Source organism: Saccostrea echinata, unplaced genomic scaffold (genome assembly GCF_033153115.1).
Source record: "Saccostrea echinata isolate AGI-Se365-2 ecotype Australia unplaced genomic scaffold, CSIRO_AGI_Sech_v1 ptg000113l, whole genome shotgun sequence".
NCBI lineage: Eukaryota > Metazoa > Mollusca > Bivalvia > Ostreida > Ostreidae > Saccostrea > Saccostrea echinata.
The window spans coordinates 162,692-186,891 of NW_026889862.1; the positions used below are offsets into that span (position 1 = coordinate 162,692).

Here is a 24,200-nt window from a genome sequence, read left to right on the forward strand (position 1 = left end):
TTTTATTGTATAAAAAGTTTATTATATAAACCATGTAAACAATAATGTAAATCAGCTAAATAACAATAAAATGGTTTATGACGTAAGTGTAATACGTCATCATTGGTCCCTTTCCGTGTTTATACTGCCCTAATCAATATTGCGAATGAAAACAAAAGCCTGCTTCCAAGTAAAAATTCATGATTTGGTCGAATTTTTTAAATCTTTACATACACTGAACTGTGTGAGCAAATACAATTATGAAAAAAACTATTATCGCTTGTTGTTAGCATTGATTTAAAGAAGCGAAATATTCAGTAGCACGGTTGCTCAAAAACTAAGCAAAAACCTAATTGTAAATGCTTGAGTTGCGAATATCTTGCACAATGAATTGATTGGATGGTTTAGTCGACTATATGCCGGGTGTTTCCGATATTCATTCCTGATTGGTTAGCACCTTTATTAGTACCCATCTGTAGACCAATAATATTCTGTCCAGCTTTAAGTTGTTCTTCTGTGAAATCACGCTTGTTAGCTTCTGCCTCCTTAGGTCCATATGCACCAATCTGAAATCCAGACACAATGATTTTTTTTTACATTTAATTTTCATTACAGAATGACTAAGAATAATACATAAATATTGCATTTAGTTGAGTGTAACTAAAGCTGCGCCTCGGTTGAAAATGGTTTTCTTAGGGTGAAATTTTTTAATGTTACACTCAACTACAAGCAATATTTATTATATTATACTGAATGTTTTCTACAAATACATATAACAGTGAGTCTTGAGCGCATAAATTCTGCGCAGGCAATGTTTTTGGGAATATCACCCGTCGTCATGCAATGTTGACTGTTGCTTTGCTGGAGGGCGTGGCTTCATCATTCAGCGGGTAATAGTGTTTTTTAACAAATGTTTCTCGACGAATCAGATTCAACTAATTTACATGAAAGTATAATATTAGGAAATATCAAATAAGGAGGAAGCACGGTTACATGTTTACTCTAGACCTCCCGTTTCGATCACAAAACATGTATTTGCCGGCTTATACCGGTCTTAGCTGCACCACAGGAAGTGATTTTCATAATTAATCTTTTATTAATTGTGTAATTCTAACAATATTCCAGGAAATATCACTACATCAGGCCACCCTCCTAAAATAATTGTTTCTTAAAATTTACCTTCCTGGCTAGAGCGCTTATTCCAATAACGCACTGATGGAGATTCTGGGCCTCGTGTAAGTCCACAGTGGCAAACATTTCATGATCTGGGACCCCCAATGCTTTCATTTGATCAATGGCAAGACCAATAAGTTCCATTTGTTTGAATGGTAAAGTTGGACTTTTTTCATATTTCTTCGCTGAAATGGACCCTGGTTTAATCGCATTTACTAATCTGAAGAAAAAAAAATTAAATAAATATAGATTTCAGACTTGGCACTCATTGCACATATCAAGAAATACTGAGTCAAATAATCCAAAAATAAAGCATTCAGTCTTACTAATATTTACGGATTATCCAAATTTATAATATAACTGCATGTATATCTCAACCACGTCTTATAAAACGATAATTAACTTTCGACTTATAGGAAAAATCGACTTACTTGCAGAGTTTGACACCGTCTTTGAGTTGACTCTGGAAATTGTCCATGTCTCCTGCTGTGTTAAAACTTTCTCCAGTTTTTCTGCTGATGAAATCAAGAGCTCTTTGTGCTTCAACCTGGTCATATTTACCCTTGATCTGAAAGAATAAAATGTCAAGAGTTTGGAATCCGAAGCTAAAATTCTTTGGGAAATCGGCCGCACACTTAACATGCATTAAATTATAATAAAAATATCTTATAACACTGTGATAAATGTTTTCAATACAATGAATTTCACGCATTCAGAGCGATAAACGATGTAGCAAATTGCCTTTTCCCTTTATAAGAAAATTTAATGCATTTTAATAGTTTAGTTTTTTACGACCGTTTTTATCACTGGACAAGGGCCAATAGCTCTGTCAGTTTCAACAGCCACGCATTCCACAGCGCAAAAAATTATATCATTTTAAGTTTTTTTTATATTATTTTTTTCAGTATCTGCAGACACACGTGTTTCATGCATGACAATGCATGACTCACTCAATACGTCAACTGCTCGATAACATTTGCTTTTTTGCTGAATATGTTGAAATGGATTTGAGTTCATATACAAATGATTGGATTGAAATGAATTGATGTAGAAAAAATTCTAAGCCCTTCATGTGTTTTGAAATGTACTTTAAAAGTCAATGGTACTAAAAAATCGTATAGCAGTGCTCGATAAACGAGCATAGGAAATAAAATAAAATAAAAAAAAAAAAAATAAATATCCTGTTCAATACAGGATGAATCCACTTTGTTGTGGATATAAATGTTCTAAATCCATTTATTCCAGCCGAGGGGGTATACTCCTTTGACATGAACAACGATATCATACATAGCTAAAAAATTAAATCATCTAGTAAAGACCGATCGTTCAATAGAAACATTTTAATGGCATACATAAATAAACATGTTATTTATGTGTTTGTTTCAGTATTTCCATATACTGTATATATATATAGACCTTGTAATGAAAAAAACATACATAATTTAAAAAGTACTATAAATCGTCGATTGGTTATAAATAATGCAAGACACATGGCGTAGAATTCAAGATGTTCAGAACACATTCTAAATATCATCAGATTATCCATTCGTTATACTACCACAGCAGTCATATTTTGAATATTCTGAATATTTTTATCAAGCGCCCCAAGATCCGCGCCCGTCGAATAACATCAAGGTGACAATGCTATCTAAATATATCACCTTCCGATTTTTTGCTACCTTTAGCTTCAGATTATTCGTTCGTTGCCCTGGGGCCTTGTATTATGACAAACGTTTTCCTATTGAATTTATAAACAGTGTCGCTGACACTTCGATCAAATTCAACAGAAGGTCTTTATATAAAATCCACAATGTGCAAATGGGATATTAAAACGAACTTAATTAAAATTCTCTCCATCAAAATAACTTGCGCTTCAGTAATAAGTAAATGCTCTGTGTTTTATCAATGGCGACGACTCCATTTTTTCATTAAATGAAAATTTACTGACAAGGACATGGTATCTCCTCGCAAAATGTATTGAAATAGTGTTCACAATACTGTATACAGGGAAATTTTTCCTCCCATTTATTTTCGCCCCTTTCTACAAGACTCAAGGATTTATTTTCGGGGGACATGAGAAATGCAATTTCATTGAAATTGAAATTGCATTTCTCATGTCCCCCGAAAATAAATCCTTGAATCATGTAGAAAAACAAGTGGTTACCACGGAGAAGAGAAATGACATTGCTTTTGTAAGAAATTAAACAGGTCAAACGTTTATATCCTTCCGAAACTCGATATTACATCCGGTGCGTCATACATACATGTATCTGGAATGATTAATTTTGAATAGATGGACAGTGGACGAAGAACAAGCAATTCAGTAATTGTGAATTTCTTTAGAGAGTGGATTGGCGCGGAAATCATCGATCTAAACAAGCTTGGGGGTATTGTGATTCACGAAAGAACTTAATATAAATGTACTTCAGTGAACACGCCTTAAATGACACATTGAAATAAGTCTCTAAAACAAATTAAACTGTAGGCAGTCTGTATAGGATTACAGAGACGTTGGAGAAGTTTAACACTGGGTCAGCATTTACCCCCCCCCCCCCCCCTCCACATTCTCCCTCTTAGCCTATTTCATTTTAATAACGTCTAACCTTAAAAGCTTTATATAGATTTAAAACGTCTTTAATGGTGTACATGTTACATGTAAATGAAATTAATAATTTAGGAATCATAACCATTGCCATCCTCACAACGTCAGGTGTCCAGAGTCAACTCGTTGCCGTTGGACCCCTGACAAATTTCATTCGATATTCTACGGGCTGACTGCAGCTACCGGGGTAATATCAAATGAAATTTGTCAGGAGTCCAACAACAACGAGTTGACCCAGGACCCCTGAGGTTGTGAGGATGGGTACGTCATTGCGAACTTTGGATCCATCCCGATCTTATTGTCCTTTTGCCTGGCCAGCTACAACCCCTGCCCCTATTTTCAGCTCGCCTGGCCAGTGACTGCCCTCTTTGGATCCACCCCTATTTTTCGTTCTCCTATTTAGTGACAGCTATTCGTTTGTTCTGGCTGTGACCTGTCACTATATAATGTAAACATTCTTGAGATATTTTCCTCCGACAAACAAATCGCTCCTTGTCTCGGCAGTGCGGATAAAAACCTGTTGCAGATTTGATAAACTTTCCCCCGTCAAAACCTGTTTCGGAGTTTTAAAGAGAAGTGGGGGGAAGCTTTCAAGATGGCAGACAGCTTCAAGAGGCAATAAAGTATAATTTGGGCGTGGTGGAAAATTACACACTTGTGAAAAATAAGTTTTTAAAAAAAATCATAAATTATACTCTCTTCATATATTATTGGTGTAACCATTTATTTCCGCTCTGCACTATAAGCCTAATTGTAGGCCACATATTGATAGTCTTCTACATGTAAATTATCTCAGCAGGGAGTCACATTCATTTGACTATTCAATATCATTATGGTTTGAAACACTCATCTGATGTATTTCCGTCTCTCATACACACATAATTAACATTCCTTTATGAGTAAATCGACTTTTATCATTAGCCTCTTGAGAATCATCATTTTATTTGAAAAATTAACATACACTGTATTTTGATGGAGGAAGGTTATTTTAAAATAATATTTCCCGTTTACTTATCGAAAACGCATTATATATTAAAATAGCACAAAAACATACACAACTCAACAAAGGGCGTGTGAGCTTAACACGAGGAAGTTGCTAAGAACATTTAACGTGTTTCTTTCCTTATCTTTGCATAACATTACTGCAAGGCGTTAATGTTTAAAAAAAACAACATATATTTTACAGAGATGTATATATTGTCTATGAAATAAGGACATTATATTTTAATCCTACTTTTGTACTATGTAACTTGATGGTCTGGTAACACGCAGACATTCAATGTGATCTACTCTGTAAATCTCTATATGACATTTGTAGAACTTTGGAAAATTACCCCCCCCCCCCCCCCCCGACAAATAAAGATGCTCAAAACCGAAAGTCCAAGCCACATGTGTTACATGTAACTGATTATCCTGAGCACCCGCCTTCTACACCCACCCAATAGTAAGTAAATGGCGGATTTCGACAATTTTTACTGAGGGATATTACTATTAAAAGTATGTGGAGAATTCATTAGAACCAGGCTATCAGACTTCAACAAAAAGTGACACATTTACACAAAAGGTAGTCTGAACCTAAGTGCCTGTAGGAGAAATCTTGACAACTATCAGAATTGTAATCAGTTAATCGGTCCCCCCTTTTACCCTCCCCGTCACCCCTGGCAGGAAGACTATGTACTTATCTAACATCCACCAAGTCAATCTTTTTCCGGCGTGTTGTTAATGCGATGAAAAATTCCCCAGGTCACCCTCGGCAAAATTACGCTCTCTCTGGCATTTCTATAAAGCAGACTGTTGCTTAATAGAAAGGGTATTTTGATGTAAAGCAGATCACGCTGAATACACGATAATGTTTGACAAGAGACGAGGGTGGTTCTTAATTAAAAATTCTTAAGTGCTGTCAAAGGGGTCTGTCTCCATAGCGTAGAATTCATCTTGAATAAACAGTAAAAATCCTGAAAAGATTATCCCTTTCGCCTTGAATAATTGAATCTGTCGGTCTAGACTGATCGAAGGCAAAGTCAGCGATTTAAAGAATATTTCACATTAACTCAATCCTCTTTTTCATCAGGCCCAATATAATATATAATCCAAAGCTCATTTGAAGAGTCCCATTATGGAAAAATATATATGTATACCAAATGATACAAATTATAAAACTATATAGATGTATATTAAACAATCTGGATCCGCGCCATCAATATTACTAAACATAATTAATCCACGTGTCGCTCACTAATCATCCATCAAATGTATGGGCTGTGGTCGATAGCCACTTTTATCCCGTGACAGGACATTTATCCCCCTCCGACATCCTTACCTTTCCTTGGGCCTCAGCCGCCAGGCCGGACTTTGTCGCTCTGTATGACATTTTTGAGATGAAGATTCTATCTGGACCAGATCTGGTTTAAATATCCCACAGGGTTCAAGTCGCCGGCTTCCGACTGAGAAAGTAAACAATATTTTGAGGCCACTTCGTGTGATTCACATGTACACGTGATACTGGAGTTTCGTGTGCTGATTGGTTAGATTTTATTTATAGGAGGGACTTTCTAAAGAATAAAATTCCGCGATAAGGTGATGACTTTACGTCAAACAAAAAAACCTTTGATGGAAAGTGCATATTTTAATTTTTATTGTCCTTATATGGATCGCAGTGGCTCGTAGGCGGTGAAGTCTAGCGTTGTGAATGCATTAAAGAATTAACAGACTAAATGCCTCCTAGCGACTCATTGTTAAACAATGCTAGCTTAGGTATAAACAGTTATAATATAGGTAAAATATTCCGTCTATCCCACAGCAATTATATTGTTTAAAAGTCTGTGACGCATTGTAATCTTTAGAACAGAATGTCTTTAATTTAAACCGACTTTTGTAAACCTGGACTAGATTATCTCAATCTTAAGATTAACCCGGTGCATAACTATTACGTGTACGTGTACCTTAATCGAACTTATCCACCCATATCATTTTGATAACTTTTAAATGCCATTATAGTGAATACATACCCTCGTAAACGTGGGAAAAGTATGAAATTCAATATATTTTATGTTTAAATGTTTTATTTAACACTTATCACAGGTGTGGAAATGATAATCCCTAACTTCCGCCATCCAAGTTATTGAATTACCCAGAATCTTATTCAGGCTGTGATGTTTTTTTTTTTTTTGGTTGAAATTTGTTTCAGAATTTAAAGTACGACGCACCGTCTATTTACATGTCATTGTCCATACATTTCAACTCTGGAATGTTGGAAAATGCCAATCAAAGTCAACTTCACTGAACTATCCATACACGCAAACGTGTCTACAGGAAATCATGAAAACGTATACTATTGTTCATTTTCACCGTTTTCTTTCTTTCTTTTTTTTTTAAATTTGGATATGGTAACTAAAAGCTATTTAAAATTGTATGATTTAGAACAAAACTAAATTAAAAACAAATAATTTGAAGAACGTTAAAATTTAACAAAATATCAGGAGAAACTCTTATAAGTCTGAACTTAAAGAGTACAGAATGTGTACGGAACTTGCGACCTCGAATTGCACACACACACACACACACACAGAGAGAGAGAGAGAGAGAGAGAGAGAGAGAGATGACACTGCTGAAAGGAAGACAACTCGTACAGGACAGTGTAGATTTGCAAGTAAGGGTTAAACAAACTTTGGAGTAACTGGATGGATTATAGTTTGAAATAAGATTAAACCTTATCACACCCCGCTTTTATTTAAATTTATAAAAATTTAAAATAGAATTATTTCCTATCTAAAATTGTTGTTATTGTTTGGAGTAAAGAAAACCATTTAAAATACGGGAATCTCTTTTTTTCCTGTACAAAATCATTTTTTCAAATCATGTAGAGTTTGAAATGAAGTGAAGACGATAAGAAAGCTTTATGTCCTTTGGCTGTAGTTCACTTGGTCAACTTCAATCTCAGAATAAAGAGGTTTGCGTTATAAATATTTCCTATAGACCCAGTTCGCTTTCGTAATGACTAAGCTATTTCATAAAAAAATGCCACCATTGTCAACCTCTCCTTAATTTAAACAACCCTTTTCATTGAATTATGCTTAAACAAACATTTACTCGAATATCAGTCGCGTGTGTTCATCGGAAAGAAATTGTATGCTAACTATGTGGCCCATTTCATTCATTTTATTTTTACACATGTATCACATTTTACTTGACGTAACTAAATGACAATAGCTATAGATTTAAAGGATCAACTACGCTATTTATATCGTGACGAATCTTTTCAAAATGTATCTGCATAATATATCATAAAATATTACAGATTTTCATTTGATAAACTAAAATAAATAATGAAAATGATACTTCCTTTATGGAATAAACAACATTTTATAGATTTATATAGCATATACATATACATGTACAAGGGTGGTCCAAAAAGTTGTACAAAGGGAAAACAATTTAGTTTCACTTTGCTGAATTAAATTTCTTTTCTTGTCATAGTAAAAAGCAACATCTTATATGATCATGAATTGCAAGTTTATCGATAAAAACACATTTAATGAGAAAATAATGTAAAAATGAAGAATGCGTATAAGTGTGCATCGGCGCACGAAAGCAAGCGTAATTTAAGTATTTTATAACGTCATGACCTTTTTTTTAAGTACTGCCCCGTGTGCTTAACGCGCATCTCTCTAGAATCTCATTGATTTTTTTAAACTGCTAAACCTCTCTTGTGTGAGGGACTCATTAAAATTCACCAATGTCCATAGTTTTTTTTTTTTTTTTTTTTTTTAAATCAGATTCGAATTTCGATCCTTAAAAGGTCGCCATTCATTGTAGGAAGCAGAGAAAACACAAAGTTTGACATCGAACGTGACCGATAACGTTCTTCGCCGTCTGAATTTAACAAACAGTACTCTACTTCTTATATATAGGCCTAACTATTTTCGGTACGGAGGAGAAAACTGTCCTTGAATATATTATGCCATTTATAAACAGCTTCTCTACTAACGTTCTAGTGTGTAATGTTACTTCTATATCTTTTTCCATCTCTGAAGTACTGTAGGGCTGTGTATTGAGCAAAATATTTTTATACGATACAGTAAGTTATTATCAAATTTATGCATGAAATGATTTACAAGACTTTTTTGATAGACTTGTTAAAGAATCCAATATATCGCATATCGCTTTATAAAACATCGTATTGTATCGTATAAAAATATTTTGCTCAACGTTTTTGGCGTGAAGATTTTCGATGTTACACTCAACTACATGCAATATTTATATATAATAGTTATTTAAATTTGCTATCTCCTTAATGTTTTTTTCATTATTGACCAGTTTCAATTAAAATCAGCCAAAAATCATCTTTGGTGACTGAAATTCCCAACTTTTTCACAGTATTATAAGAAAAACTGTCTGCCCGATACGTATTGGAAGTTATTTTTTTTTCTTCGATACGATACATTTCTGAATATCGATACGTATTGATTAATCGATATATTGGCAAGCCCTACCTTGAAGTGGACAAACCACATATGTTACAATTTTATTACATTCCCGTGCGCCGCTTTCAAAGTGTTTGACGACATTTGTAGTAAACTCTTTGAAAATTACGACACCAATCCTCTCTATCTGATACCATTTATGTGAAAATTTGATATACTAGTATTACTAAAATTTTGTTTCTGGTTTTCGTTGATATAAGTTTGAGTTTTATGTTCTACATGCAGAGTAAAAATGCAATTGGAATAGTTACATACGTAAATTATACCGGACCATACAGACCATATCGGCCTTCCTAAAAATTGCCATGTAATATATTCATTTAGAAATTAAGGAACATCGAATAAATTATGGCTATGCAAAATTTGGTCAGTATTGGTTGAATGTTTACAAAGTTATAAACATTGTCTATGACTTTTTGGGACAACCCTCGTGTACAATGGAATGACCAGGCACTGTAAATACCCCCCCCCCCGCCCCCTGGGGTTTGATTTGATATTAAGAAAAGCAATAAAAATGTTGTTTAATATTAAAAGTAATAGAAAACTAAACTCGATGTTTCATATAAGATTCCAGTCTTGAAGAAGATATTAAAGTAGAAGTATCTAAAGTAATGCACGGTAACCACTATAGAAATTTTTTAAAAAAGTAACTCATTTTATTCAAAGTTTTATGACCAATTAAGATGGGATCTTTTACAAACCGAAAAGAAATTCATGTCAGAATACTGTATGCGTACATGGTTATTTTCGCCCCGTGTTATTTTTCGCCCTTTCACACTAAATTTGCAAAGATTCAGTTGCATTTAAGAGATAATGCTGTCCTATTTTAAATTGCCCGTTTTAAATTCGCCCACCCGGGATGAGGGCAAAAGAGACGGGGAAAAACTTTCCCTGTACATGTATATACAGTATATTTTTTAATTGTTAATGGTTATTCAGCCAAATATTTGTATGATTTTATCATTTTATAGACCTAATCGCCATCAAGTCATTCTCAGAATCAATGATGCACAATTCAAATTGCTTCACGTTAGAACTACATCTTCATGTATATGGAAAGTTTTCTTCTTTCAACACTTAAACGATGGACAAATAAAGGACCTATTCATGTTCATTTTCCCAAAAATGTATCAAATTCTGAAGAAATTACGGAAATATTTACTCTGCACTCGAATGACATGTTCTTGTAGAAAGTAAGCGTTTTAAACTTTGTTTTACGAGTCTTTTACACGACAAGTGCTTGATATATACCCCCCCCCCCCTCAAATTTTTATGATAATTCATAACATGGAATTCATAAGACATGGCCCTTTTGGGAAAAAGTCGATAAAATGTGAGAAAACAACAATACAGACGTTTAGGATAAACATGATTGTACGTCGTATATTCATACCAGGTTGTGAGTGTGCAGATGCACATAAATTTCATCTATACCGTATATTTTATAAACCTTTGCTCAGATAAAACAGTATATCTTAGGGGAAACCCCTGTATACCTCGGTGTATAGCTACTGTGTTACGTAAAAAAGTTTTAACCATCTATCACTTACTATCTATTGTATTATACTTTGTACCAAAACGCTGCCGGTGCACCTGATTCGAACAGAGTTACAGCTCTGAACCGACAAAAAAGTTAACGGGGTTACAGCTCTCAATGCTGTCTGTGGTATTACCATTATACCACATACTATTGGGGTTAGCGTTCAGAACAGTAACACCAGACGCAATACGGAAAGTCTCTGGTCTTAACAGAGGAAAAACTAATTCGTACAAGTATTATTCATATTCATGATTTTTTTTTATGTAACAAAATGCATAAATAAATATATAAATATGATAAGGCCAAATATATCTGGATATGAGACTTTTGAAAACGATTTTGCTGAGCACGTACTGCACTTCTCCTAATAGAGTACCTAAGTTGTTTTTTTTCTTTTCTTAACTTTTTTTTTTTTATTAATTTTATTGAGAAGAACAAATCAAGTTACAATAGTACGATAATTTATATATTTATTAAGTAATACATTTGAAATGTGTTTGTTTGTTTGGTTGTTGTTGTTTTTTTAAATATGATATATGATACAGTGTCGGCTGCATACCTATAAGACCCCCCCCCCCCCCCCCCGTCATGTTTGTTATCAGTGCCAGATGCCCGCTCCTGCTGTTGACCATCACATGTGTACACTTTGATTTATTTCATATTTAGCCTATATAATAGCCTAGCAAATTATAAAATATTTAACAGACTGATGTAAAATTTTGTCACGTGATAATTTAAAGACGGGTGTTGATGATCAGCCTCACCGTCACTCGCCATTTTATATTGCACGTGCGCTTTACAAAGACAAAAGAAGAGAAGAAGAGAGTAATCAAGGAAGTTTAGTCAAGTTTTGTCAATCCTTTACTGATTTGAAGACTTAAAATGGAAAAGGTAAGTGTAAAACACCAGTTTGCTTATGAAAAATGTAGATAAAATAAAATGGAAAGGGGGGGGGGGTCGCGGGTTATTTTTCAGAATCATTGTAAAAAGTTTTGTACACTCAGTATTTATACATACATAATAATATGATGATAAATTTACATTTTTATATTGAATATTCACATAAACTAAAAGTAATCTCATACACAAGCTGTTTAGAAGAAGTGGTACCGTTTTAATGAATATATATATAGAAACAATTTCAGATTGGGAGGGGGTGGGCAAATATTTTCAGTTTGGACTCCAGGCACTGCCAAGTAAAAAAGTTCTCGGATGTAATTATTGAGATGACACATAATGGTTGTGTTTTCTATCGCATTTTTCAACAAAATAATAGGGGTGTCAGCGAGCTTGGCATGACCCCCCCCCCCCAAGGTCTATTGAAAAAAAGGGGGGGGGCTGTAGTGGGAAAATTCATGGAATTCCTTCCCATTGACCTGAATAATTAAATTGCTAGCCCCTGTCAGAAATTCTTCAACCACATACCAATTAAACCCCCTTTTATGATGAGAAAGATATCCATACTCTGTATAGGAATGCATTTATCATGTTTATAGATTTATATGCATGCATAGGCGTCGGAAGCAAATTAAAAGTGGGGTGGCTAATTGAAAGTGGGGGGCTAAACCAAAGAAAAAAGGTAAGCCCCAATTTTCAATGCCTATATTATGTATATCTTTGCAAAAAAAGTAAGCCCCCCTAGCCCCCTCCCCCCCCCCCCACCAGTTCCTACGCCTATGGCATGTGTATTGCGTACTCATCAATTGACTTCTTTATATTATTAATGTACCTGTGGGTATCCAAAGTAACAATGATGAAAGGTACAAAAGTGAGGGTGTTTATTTTTTAAGTATATGTACATTTATGTAGTTGATTAATCTAAATAATTCTTAACATGTACACTTTGATAAATACTCACTATTTAATGTCCCAGAAAGATCAATTTTTATCTCAAATTCTGTTGTAAAACTGAGTATAGTGAAAATTTAGTTTTGTTCGAACATTCAATGTTTTAGCAGAAGAGAACAGAATTTACGCCAGAACAAGTGAGGATGCTGGAGGAGGCCTATGGACAGGGCACAAGGAAAGGAAAGGCCTGGTTAGGTGCTCACCAGGAATTGGCAGCAAAATTAAATTTAACAGAACTTCAAGTAAAGGTAGTTCCCTTATCCATTTATGCTTTAAATTTGTTTTTAGATAAATAAACCTTGGTACATGTACCATGTATTTGCCTCAGTTTGATCAAAAGCTCTAGGTTAATCCATATTTTTACAATAACAGAAGTACGTATTAATAATATTAATATTAAATGCTTGATTGTGGTGTTTTATTTTTTCATATATATATATATATATATATATATATATATATATATATATATATATATATATATATATATATATATATATATATATACTTTATTTCAGAATTGGTTGGGAAATTACCACAAATCCAAAAGTGGACATGGTAAATTGGTTCAAAGGAAGACACTCCCAGCAGTAAGGCCAACTGCTTATTCCTTATTTTGTAAGGAATACTCCAAGGGTAAGATCTGACTATTAAAATTTTAAATAACCTTTTTTTAAACTTTTCCAATGAATTATAATTCACTTTGAAAATTATAGAATCTGGTAAATTTAATCCAATAACCAATCAAGTTTTGATATAGTTAAGTGACAGTTCCCTTTTTTAGGTCACCTGACTCACTCAGGTGACCTATTGATATATGTTTTCATCTGTTGTCGTTCGTAGTCAATCGGTCGTATACTTTTGAACATTTTTAGCTTCTTCTCTGAAACCACTGAACCAATTTCAACCAGTTTTGGCATATAGCATCTATAGGTGAAGAGGAGTAAAAATTGTGAAATCCATGGCTCTTGCCCCCCTGGGGCCTGAGGGGTGGGGCAAAAACCACTAAAATTAATGCAATCTTTAAAAATCTTCTTCTTTGCTCCTGGACATCAAGCAGTCAAACTGTTCGCATGATTGCACATGTAAGAAGCAATGAGCCCTCTACCAAAATTGTGAAATTCATGGCCCCAGGATCAGGAGTTCCGGTGCTAGGATGGGGCTCTATTGAATTTAGTGAAAATGCATTATTTCTTAAAAAATCTTCCCCTCTGCTCGTGGGTATTAAGCCAATGAACTGTGTACATAGTTATGATGAGGAAGGGTGCCTCTTCCAAAATTGTGAATTTCATGGCCCCTGGGTCAGGGGTTCTGGTGTTAGGGCGGGGCTCTATTGATTATATAGTGGAAATGCATTAATTCTTTGAAAATCTTCTCTTCTGGTCCTGGGTTTTATGCCGATGATCTTTAAAGATTTTTAAAGATTTTTAAATGACCCTAACTTTTTACTATTTCTTCATTACCTCTCCTTGGAAGAGAGTGTGGCCCTTTATTTGAACAAATTTGAATCCCCTTTACCAAAACAAACTCGTTGAAAGTGGCCCAGTGTTTCTGGAGAAGAGGATGCAATTGTAAAAAAGTTATTATCAATTTCAGTGAAGTGTGCCATTTGGCATTACGTGACAATCTATCTCGACAGATGCACCCAGCGTAAACAATTCACGCCCCCGGTATAAGAACTGTGTGATTGGTCAAATCATTTTGTCAACATTGACACGGAAATAGTCTGTTGCACAAGCAACCAATCAGGGATAAGGAGAGACTACTATTTACCTTGAGTGCAGCTGTCCTCATAGGTTGTGTCGTAATGCAAAAAGGTACACTTCACTGGAATTAATAAAAATGACAACAACAAAAACGACTACAACTAACAACGGACTAGTTCTTTTTATGGCTTGTTATGGAATTCTTGGTGGTGCCCCCTCCCCAACTGAAAATATATGATTGTACTCCCTCCTCTAAACTGAAATTGCTTCCTTCAGGTCTGATAAATACAAATGAATAAGTAATGTTGAATTTAATTTAATATTACAAAATATTGATAGATGGGGTTAAGTCAGACATAGGTGTGAGCAAGTGTCATGTGGCTGTGGGTAAATACATTGTAGAGGCTAGTCCTTACTTTGCAAATTCATCTTTTCAAAAGTTGTGGCTTTGTGTTGGGTCAACCAAAAGGTCAAAAGGATCAAAAGAAATGATTTAGGGTGCAACAATATATATTGTGATGCAGTGGGGGATACACATGATATGATAAATCAATACATAAATATAAGGGTATTTGCAAAGACAAAATAGCAAAACTTATTTTGAATATAGAAATCTTTTTTGTAAGAATTTAAAAAAAAAGTGAAAATATTCATTTTGGTTTATTTTTGGTTACAAAGTAGGCTACTAAATAGACTAGGTCTATAATAGAAAAAGATTTTTTAAACATGTTAAAAAAAGTGTCATAATTTAATCTATATTTCCCTTCCTTAAAGACGTAGAAACTTCATGATGTATTGCGCCCCCCCCCCCCAATTTGGCGGGGTTTTTTTTCAATTGAAAAGGGCGTACTGTCATTAATTTTTTTTTTCAATGACCCATGTTCTTGGGAAATCAAAATACAAGAAGCAAAGACCTTTTTCCTGTAAAACATGTTAAAAGACAAAAGTTGCAAAGGGTTCGCTACATAGACCTATAGGCCTAGATTAATCTCAGCGAGATTCGTAGAGACTAAAAGTGTTGGTACAGTGTCTCTGCGGTCACCAGACCAAAATTTTTAGTCTCTACGAAGCTCGCTGAGATAAGGCCTAGATGGGAATTGAGAAAGATGGCGGCCAAGGGACAAAACTTTTGAAAAGCGTGGCTTCAACTTTCCTCGAGTTAGTACCTAGTAAGGAGGATGAGAACGATTAAAACGAGCCCCCTTTTCAATCAGCTGTTAAAACATTTTCTTACCTTCTACTGGACTGTTGACAAATGTTGCAGAAAGGTATGCCTGCGCCTTTGACCCATGGTACTGGGTGTCCATCCACGTGACCGTTCTGAAGCTCCATCTTATCACGTGACTTCACAATGGGTACGGATAACAGACATTAAACAGATAGGCCTATGTATCCTACAGAGTGCAATTAAAGATGACCCATAATTTTGTGGGTATTTCATTAGGAAGTGTTAATTTATCACGCAGAGATATTCATGTTGTATTGTTTCATCGATAATACCACTACTCAGAGAAGCAGCGAGGATTTTTTTTTTTTTGGGGGGGGGGGTCCTTTATACCAGTCTGTTATACTGCACCGTGCTACATCTGCAGTTTTTTTTTATTTTCTCTGCATGACGTGAACGTCCTACTTTTATAAAATAACAAATGTAGAAATTTTTATGGTTTATAATTAAAAAATATGTATATTATTTCTATCACAGTCAAATCTATATATAAGCCACCAACAGCTGATTAGCCTTTAAATAATCATTTATATTAATTTGTAATTCTGAACAAATTATACGTATAGAGGAGTTTTAAAAAATACATGTACAATATTTATTATTTTTATAAATAATATACGGTCTATGTTTTAAGTACAACCATATACTAAATGTTAGGACCTATATAATTTATGCAATATGGATCTATAATGAATACAATTAACGTAAATCCTGACTTAAGCTTTAAATTGATAATGTGTTTGATGCACATGAAATATTTCTACTGATTCTGATTTAAGTATTGTGCATGAATATACGTAAGAGCTTGAAAAAAAAAATCAAACTGATTGTATTTTAAATATAGAAGACTAAAATAATTTAAAAAAAAAGGTATGAATACATATAGAGCAATATTACGAATCATATGTGTTCGTTTTTTTTTATATTTTATATATATATATATATATATATATATATATATATATATATATATATATATATATATATATATATATATATATATATATATATATAAAATGATTTTTTAAAAGTAATCCGCGCGCAATACGTTCTGTGCGAAAGAGAGCGAGGCTTTCCGTATTGCGTCTGGTGTTACTGTTCTGAACGCTAACCCCAATAGTATATGGTATAATGGTAATACCACAGACAGCATTGAGAGCTGTAACCCCGTTAACTTTTTTGTCGGTTCAGAGCTGTAACTCTGTTCGTATCAGGTGGCCATTTCGTGTTTTCTTCAATCTGTAAATGTAAGAAGAAACATGGAAATTTACAGAATGCACGTTTCTTTAATTATTCTGATAATTTTTTGTCTAGAAACAAGTGATACATTGCTTTTTCTACAGCAGTCCCGTAGCACACCAATTCCACTGAATGGCGTGGTTACCAAACCTGAAGGTGAGACACTACTGACTTTATTACAAGATGTCGTTCTTCTGAAACAGGGACTTGCGTCGACAATGAACCAAGTTACGTTTCTTCAGAGTGAGTTGAGAGAGCAACGAAAACTACACAAGAGTGAAATAGAAAATCTACAACACCAGATGGAAACTCTACAGCAATTTACCAATTTGTGCAATCGGACTATCCATAAAGGAATACAAGAGGCAAGAAAGAACATGTCTAGTCTCGTGGAAAGTGTTAGACATTTGAACAGGTCCATGGAACTCGATCGTATAAATATTTATACCCTGAACGAGACATTAAAAGGTTTTGAATATAACCTCTCGAATGTTGTCCAAGGCACGAACACAATAAAACAATCTATTAGTTTTGAAATTCAACAAGAGTTTCGCCGAAACAGACAGGACATAGTGAACAATATAACGAAGTTGGGTGGTTTTTTTGACATTGCTAATAAACAGAACCATTATATATCCCTCTCTCTGAATGACGTCAAAAACGATTTACGACATCTTGAACAACGTCAAGAAAACGCGACATCGTTACTTGCAGAACTGGAGAAGAACATAACTGATTCAAAGGAAATGATAGGTTCGTGCCTCTCTCTCTTTCTCTCTCTCTCTACATAATAAACAAGATGTGTTTGTGAAACACTGATCTCCCCGTATAGCATCTTATAGCGAAGGTTAAACTTTCTTTAATGCAAGTCAAACTCCAGGTCAAAAGATAATAAAAATGTTGGTACCGAAAGTAAGGTCTTGTCTCGAGGAAAATACCTGTAAAATATGATAGTCATAGCACCAACCGTTGAAAATATATGGAGAAGATTAAAGTTTTTCAAAAGTAAGTCAAACGTCAAGGTCAAGGTCAAATAGACAAATTAATGGTGCCCAAGGAAAGATCTTGTCACAAGTAATACATATGTGAAATATGAAAGCCGTAGCACCAATCGTTCAAAAGCTATTGCCAAGGATAAAGTTTTTTAAAAGTAAGCCAAACTCCAAGTCAAGGTCAATGGGCCAAATTGTTGTTATCCAAAGTAAGGTCTTGTCACAAGGAATACACATTTGAAATTATTAAAGCCCTAGCACAAACTGCTCAAAAGTTTTGGCCAAGGTTAAAGTTTTTCAAAAGTAAGACAAACTCCAAGGTCAAGGTCAAAGGTCAAAGTTGTTGGTATCCAAAGGAAGATTTTTGTTCAAAAGAAATACTGCAGTACACTGTGATTTATGAAAAATTAGCAACAACTGTTCAAAAATAATGGCCAAGGTTAATTTTTTTCAAAAGTAGGTCAAACTACAAGGTCAAAGTTGTTGATATCAAAAGGACGGTCTTGTCACAAGAAATACACAAATGAAGTATGAAAGCATTAGCACAAACTGTTCAACTGTTTTGGCCAAGGTTATTTTTTTTTTTTTAAAGATGGTCAAACTCCAAGGTCAAGGTCAAAGGGATTTTTCTCCTTTCCTGTTACATTTGGTTCTGTGACCACGCCCTAGAAGTGACAGTGAAAGACTTGCCAGGGAAGAGCCTAAGTTGGAGTCTTCGGGGGCCGAAGACCTTTAAGGAGGGAGGGATGTGGCGTCAGACGGATTCGATCGCCGGTGGCCAGATAGCTCAGTTGGTAGAGCACCTGACTGAAGATTCAGGGTGCCTGGGTTCGAATCCGTTTCGTAGCATTTTCCTCCTTTCCTGTTACAAAATTATGACAAATTATATATATACGTAATAAATGATAAAAATCATTAATTCTTCAAAACTGATCTTTGAAATACATTCCATTCTACACGAGCAACCTTTGTTGATTTTTTTCTCATGAACGTAATGTCAGGATTACCCAAGTCATTATCGTCCAAATCAAATCATCATCAGAATGAACAAAAAAAATCCCGATGTAAAATAAATATGTCCTATCTATTTTCATCATTAGAGTCCTATTGTGCAGAAGAAAAAATACACCATATGCCACTCGTCAATAATCTATTGCACATTGCTTGTGTTTAAAAGTTTATAAGTGGGTAGGGATAGATCCAGGATTTTGCGGTTACATTTAATAATGTTTATATTGTACTTACGTACAAATATGTTTATCTTGATAATTAACTTTTATTTTTCAGTCAACATAGACCGTAAAACAAACGACTCTAGGAGTAGAGAAATAACAACAAACATTGTCTTATCTAGAATGCAGACAAAGATTCAACATCTAGAAACAGGTAATTGTAGTGTCTTTTAGCCATTAACCCCCCCCCCCCCCCCAAAGTGAATAAATAAGTAAATTGAACAAATTCTAAATTTGGAGGAGCTGATAGTCTTTATAGATGCACAAAATCCCAATCTTAAGTTATTGTTACAAAGACAAAAAAATCTGCAGAATACAATCAATTATACGTGTCTAATTATGCCCCCGTAAACGTATTCCTTATGACAACACTTTTTTGGGTACCAACATAATTGACCTTTTGACCTTGGATTTTGACATGCTTTTGCAAAAAAAAAAAAAAAAAAAAAAAAAAAAAAAAAAAAAAAAATTAAACTCTATCCTTGGCCATAACTTTTGAATGATTGGTGCAAGGGTTTTTTTGTATTTCATATGTGCATTCCTTATGACAATGCCTCCGTTGGGTACCAGCATTTTTCCCTCTTGACCTTGAGCTTTGAGTTTGACCTACATTTGTAAACTCTTAATATGACCTTTCCTATAACTTTTGAACGGTTGATAGGACAATCATGTTTCACGTATGTAGTTCTTGTGTCAAGACCTTTTCTTTAGTACCAATATTTTTTACCTCAAGACCTTGACCTTGGAGATTAATAATAAAATTTTCTAAATGGTTGTTGCTAGGATTTTTATTATTCACAAGTGTATTCCCTGTGACAAGACTTTTCTTTTGGAACAAACATTTTTTTAACTTGACCTTGAAATTTTACCTACATTTGAAAAATCTTTAACCTTGGCCTTGAACTGCCATACGGGGGCATCAGTGTTTCACAAACACAATCTTGTTTAATTTTAGATGTAAACACCAGAATTATCTTCACAGCTGGGAGAACAGCCACCAAACAGGACTGGACGGTAGGAGAGAGACTTGTATTCACAGCTGTGATTGACAGTCAAGGTGGCGGATACAACACAAGTACTGGAATATTCACAGTCCCTCAAAACGGGACGTACCTCTTCTTCTGTAACATTTTGACCTATAATAACCATACCTTTAATGCCGATATCGTTGTCAATGGACAAACAAAAGAGAGGATTGTTACGAACGCATATGGTGTACCCAAATCCATAGCGTCATAGCTTCTCATAATACGCCTAAAATCAGGAGATCAAGTCTATGTTACGCATGCTCAAGGAAGTCTTTTGCTTTCAGATGGTGCCCATGAAGTGACATTTTCTGGCATGAAAGTAAAATAATTATTTTTTTAGGTTTTGTGGCGATAGGGAGAGGGTCCTGTCAGGTGTATTATCATTCCTATACAAAGAATATTTTCAATTAGGAAAAAGAGGAAATGAATATAGACTACTTTTTTTTTTTTTTTTTTTTTTTAGAATTGATCACTAAGATTGCTTTATGACAGTAAATGATAAGGAATGACTTGTAATTTAAAGTTTATCCTGAGTCAATTTCAACTTCGTTAACGAAGTTTTCAACCACATCGTAACAAAACTTTGGTTAAAAGAAGAAGGCATTTTACGACTTTTTTTTAAATCTGTAAGTATGTAAGCTTATCGATGCTTAATGCACCTGTGTGTGTATTATCATTAATGTGGAGAAAAGAAATGTGACTCGGGATATAGGGAAAGGTGCGGAAAGGTACATTCTATTCGTAGAATATCTGAAATCAATTCTTTGCAATGAACCTGTTTGATAATGAATGTAGGTACTTATCTATAGTGATTTTTATACGTGAATTTCATAATAACTGAACTGAAGAACAACATAATTTGGGTACGAGACATAGAATGTTGTGGGTAATTATATGTGCATTTATGGTAGAAACAGCTGAAGATAAGAATAAAACAAAGTTTTCATCCTAAGATTTTTTCTTTTACTTTTTTCAATGCTAATAAAGCAAAATGAAACAGTTATTATAATAATTATTATACTCTAAGTACATCTCCATATAACGACATGCCACACGCTATGCGGACGACCAGATTTAAATTATGGTAATTGTTTATTTATTTAAGAATGAAAAATTTTACTAGTAAGCTTACTTTCATGGCACGTGCTATGTATGATCATATATAGTATTTAATCAAATAAATCTTAAATTTCAGCAGTATACTTTTCTGAAAAGTTAATGATTATCATTTTGTCTATTATAAGGAAATCAGGCGATAACGAACAGTATTCAAGGCCAAAATCTATTTAAACAACACAAATCGGTAGCACAGCAAACGCGAACCTCAAAAAAAAAAAAAAAACATCAGTGGTGGGATCAGGTGCAATGAAGGAGTGAGCATCTCCTGGCAACCAGTCACATCCGCCGTGTGTTCCTTTTCATGATCGGGAAAAACAGAAAAATCCGTAAACAATTTAAGGTGTAAATAATGGTCTAACAATTGGAAAATATCAGTCAGAATTTGACTCAATAATAGCTTGTATTTGCTGACTGGTCATGTATCGACCATAAAACTTGCGAAATGATGACTTTAAATGAGACGGTTGATATCCTTGTTTCATCAACTTTTTTTCAATAGCTTGCCTTGTTTTAGAAATTTTCATACGTAGAGCATACTCTTGCGTATCCTATCAACTGAGAGACATAAACCCCATATTGCAGGTGATAAGGGTATATTGCTACATAAGTAAGGGAAGTTGAAGATTAAAAAGTTGAAGTCATCACGTTTATCACAAAGTTTTGTTGTTAGGTTAACATTAAGGTTTTTAAAAGCTTAAAAGGTTTAGACACTTAGTTTACTAATTTTACGTATTTTTGGTTTTTGAACAATTGTAAGGAAATGTATAACTTGATTGATCAAAAGAATACATTGACTTCAGTAAGGTGGATGTAAGCTGAAAATGCTAAAATCATAGACAAAACAAGCATTTCTAAGAATTTTTAAAAAAAATATCAGCAGTATTGGGTTTAAAATAAACTAGAACATACAATACCACTTTTAGTGTTTAAGCTGGACAAGAAATAGTATATAGATATTTATGCTGAGTGAATAGGGTAACCCAACTGTACAGTACAGTATCGAACACTAAGGGTGAACGTTGAGAAAATTAAATCTCACATTTTTATAATGCCCGTGACGTCGAAGATTTTCCTGTACAGTGACTTTATGATATATCATGTCAATCACATAAAATGATGTTTAATTTACAATATTTTGATATGAAATTTTAATGTACATACAAGTAAAGATCGATTCTTTTTATATTGTGTATGATTTGATTATGTAAATATTTTTTCCGTGCAACAAGTCCGCGTAAAATTTGAACGGCCCTCGTATTTACAGGTCACATTAAGTCTGGTAACTGTTCTAAAATAAGATAGCAAGTCCTCCTGTAATAAATGACAACATTAATTTGTTACTCAGACAAACAGACAAACAGAAAGATAACTACATAGTAAATTCTATGATTAGAAAAGCTAAAGTTTGAAGAAGATTAATATAGTTGATGGAGAAATTTTAGTTTTCCTACGAAAAGAAAGTCTTACGTGGAATGTGCTACTCCTTCCACTTGAGTGATATCTAGTAAACATTAAAATTGCATGCCAGAGCATGCAATAGTTTAATTAACAGGTATCTGTAAAATTATAATTTTTATGCTTCAATTAAGTAACCTTGGTTATATGCATTACATTTTTGATTAACCACTAAGCAAGTTGTTGGCTGTATAATTGTTCAGGGATCCCGTTAATTAGAATTAAAAAAAATCTAAGCTTTATCATTTTATTTCGAAATATTCTTGTCTCAACTCAACCAGTACCTTTCAAGATGAGCTTACATTCGCGTGATATCAAATTTCCACCTTTATACAGCAATGTACAAAACAAATCTGTCCCCTGAAAAACTGGAGAAAAGACATGCCCTGTATTGTATCTTTTGATGCACTAAAGGAATTAAGAATTCAAATCAATCGGCAATCCCTGGTTGACTTTGCTCCGCTCCATACAAACCTCGGATGTGGTTGGTGGAGAAATATGCATCAAATCGATGCATTTTGCGCCGGATTTACCTTTTAACTCTTTTCATATTTCGCATTGAACAAAATTCACCAATTTTTCAATCTAATTTGTGTTATCTGATATAAATACATACAACTGTAACAAAAGGTTTTTGGTCGGTTTCTATAGTGATAGTTTCTGAAAATAGATGACCAAGACGAAAATATATTTTATACAATGTTTTATTCTTGGCGTTCCAGCATAAAGTGACAATTATATGATGTATGATAAAAGATGACATATAAAGACAAAAAGATAATAAACAATGAGTCTTTGCAACCTACGCAACATATATATAATGACCACATTACATAATACTTAATGAGTCGTTGCACAATGAAGATTGATGCAACTTGTATATATATATGTATAGACAGCATATTAACCTTGACCTTACATGTGCATGTCATATCATATATAATATAAACACTGTACATATCAATAAAATAAACAATCAAAAGTGGGGAAAATTAACCTAAATGGAAGAGATCACATGGTAATGGTTCAGTTACTTTCACTGTTAAAGGTGCTTAAAGGTGCTTAGACACAGATTTGAAGTTAATATTTTCTCAAATTTTCTGTATAATATCACGACTTATATATTGCAAAAGCATTTCACACGAAAATATAATTAAAAACTTATTTTATCTGGAAATTATTGGAACTACGAATTCCTGGAAGCGTTTGATTAACACATCCTTGCACTTTCACAAATTTTATCTTTATCCTAAATATTTAAGAAAAGAAGCTATTTTTTTTGTGTATTAATGAAAAACATTACATCTATAATCCAGAAAATTCAGAGTAGAAATGTGCGAAAGCAAACCCCCTCACTAATGTCGTCAGCCCGTGCTCAGTGTTGTGTAGAGTTTAACAAATTGAATACACCCGTGAAACGTAAACTGTTTTTGTAAACAGGGCACGAGCTCTGTTATTGTTAATGTTTACGATTCACCGGGTGTGTTCAATTGTTAAAGTCTGCACACACCACTGAGCACGGACTGACAATACTGTGAGTGGGTTTTGCTTTCGAACATTTCTACTCTGATTTTTCTGG

The 24,200-nt window shown here is 34.0% G+C and overlaps 2 protein-coding genes across 2 annotated transcripts; one reads left to right on the plus strand and one right to left on the minus strand.

Moving 5' to 3' along the window:
- LOC133177283 (myophilin-like) lies at positions 1 to 6,229 on the minus strand. The gene is made up of 4 exons (XM_061312349.1): positions 6,075 to 6,229; positions 1,584 to 1,720; positions 1,159 to 1,372; positions 1 to 545 (listed from the first exon to the last, which is right to left on the minus strand). Exons 1-4 carry the CDS (start codon positions 6,123 to 6,125, stop codon positions 384 to 386), a joined length of 564 nt encoding a protein of 187 aa, XP_061168333.1. The 5' UTR covers positions 6,126 to 6,229; the 3' UTR covers positions 1 to 383.
- Positions 6,230 to 15,421: 9,192 nt separating this feature from the next.
- On the plus strand, positions 15,422 to 20,258 carry LOC133177277 (uncharacterized). The gene is made up of 4 exons (XM_061312344.1): positions 15,422 to 15,500; positions 16,871 to 17,227; positions 19,075 to 19,173; positions 19,975 to 20,258. The coding sequence occupies exons 1-4, from the start codon at positions 15,422 to 15,424 to the stop codon at positions 20,256 to 20,258; spliced, it is 819 nt and encodes a 272-aa protein (XP_061168328.1).
- Positions 20,259 to 24,200: the final 3,942 nt, after the last annotated feature.

Bases quoted from the DNA above. Each gene is read 5' to 3' on its own strand.
- LOC133177283 (XM_061312349.1), bottom strand. From the start codon at position 6,125: ATGTCATACAGAGCGACAAAGTCCGGCCTGGCGGCTGAGGCCCAAGGA. The intron at 1,721-6,074 runs GTAAGGATGTCG...TTATTCTTTCAG, and splicing joins CGGCTGAGGCCCAAGGAAAG to ATCAAGGGTAAATATGACCA. The intron at 546-1,158 runs GTAAATTTTAAG...TCTGGATTTCAG, and splicing joins TAAGCGCTCTAGCCAGGAAG to ATTGGTGCATATGGACCTAA.
- LOC133177277 (XM_061312344.1), top strand. From the start codon at position 15,422: ATGGGAATTGAGAAAGATGGCGGCCAAGGGACAAAACTTTTGAAAAGC. The intron at 17,228-19,074 runs GTATAAATATTT...TTTATTTTTCAG, and splicing joins CAGGTCCATGGAACTCGATC to TCAACATAGACCGTAAAACA. The intron at 19,174-19,974 runs GTAATTGTAGTG...GTTTAATTTTAG, and splicing joins GATTCAACATCTAGAAACAG to ATGTAAACACCAGAATTATC.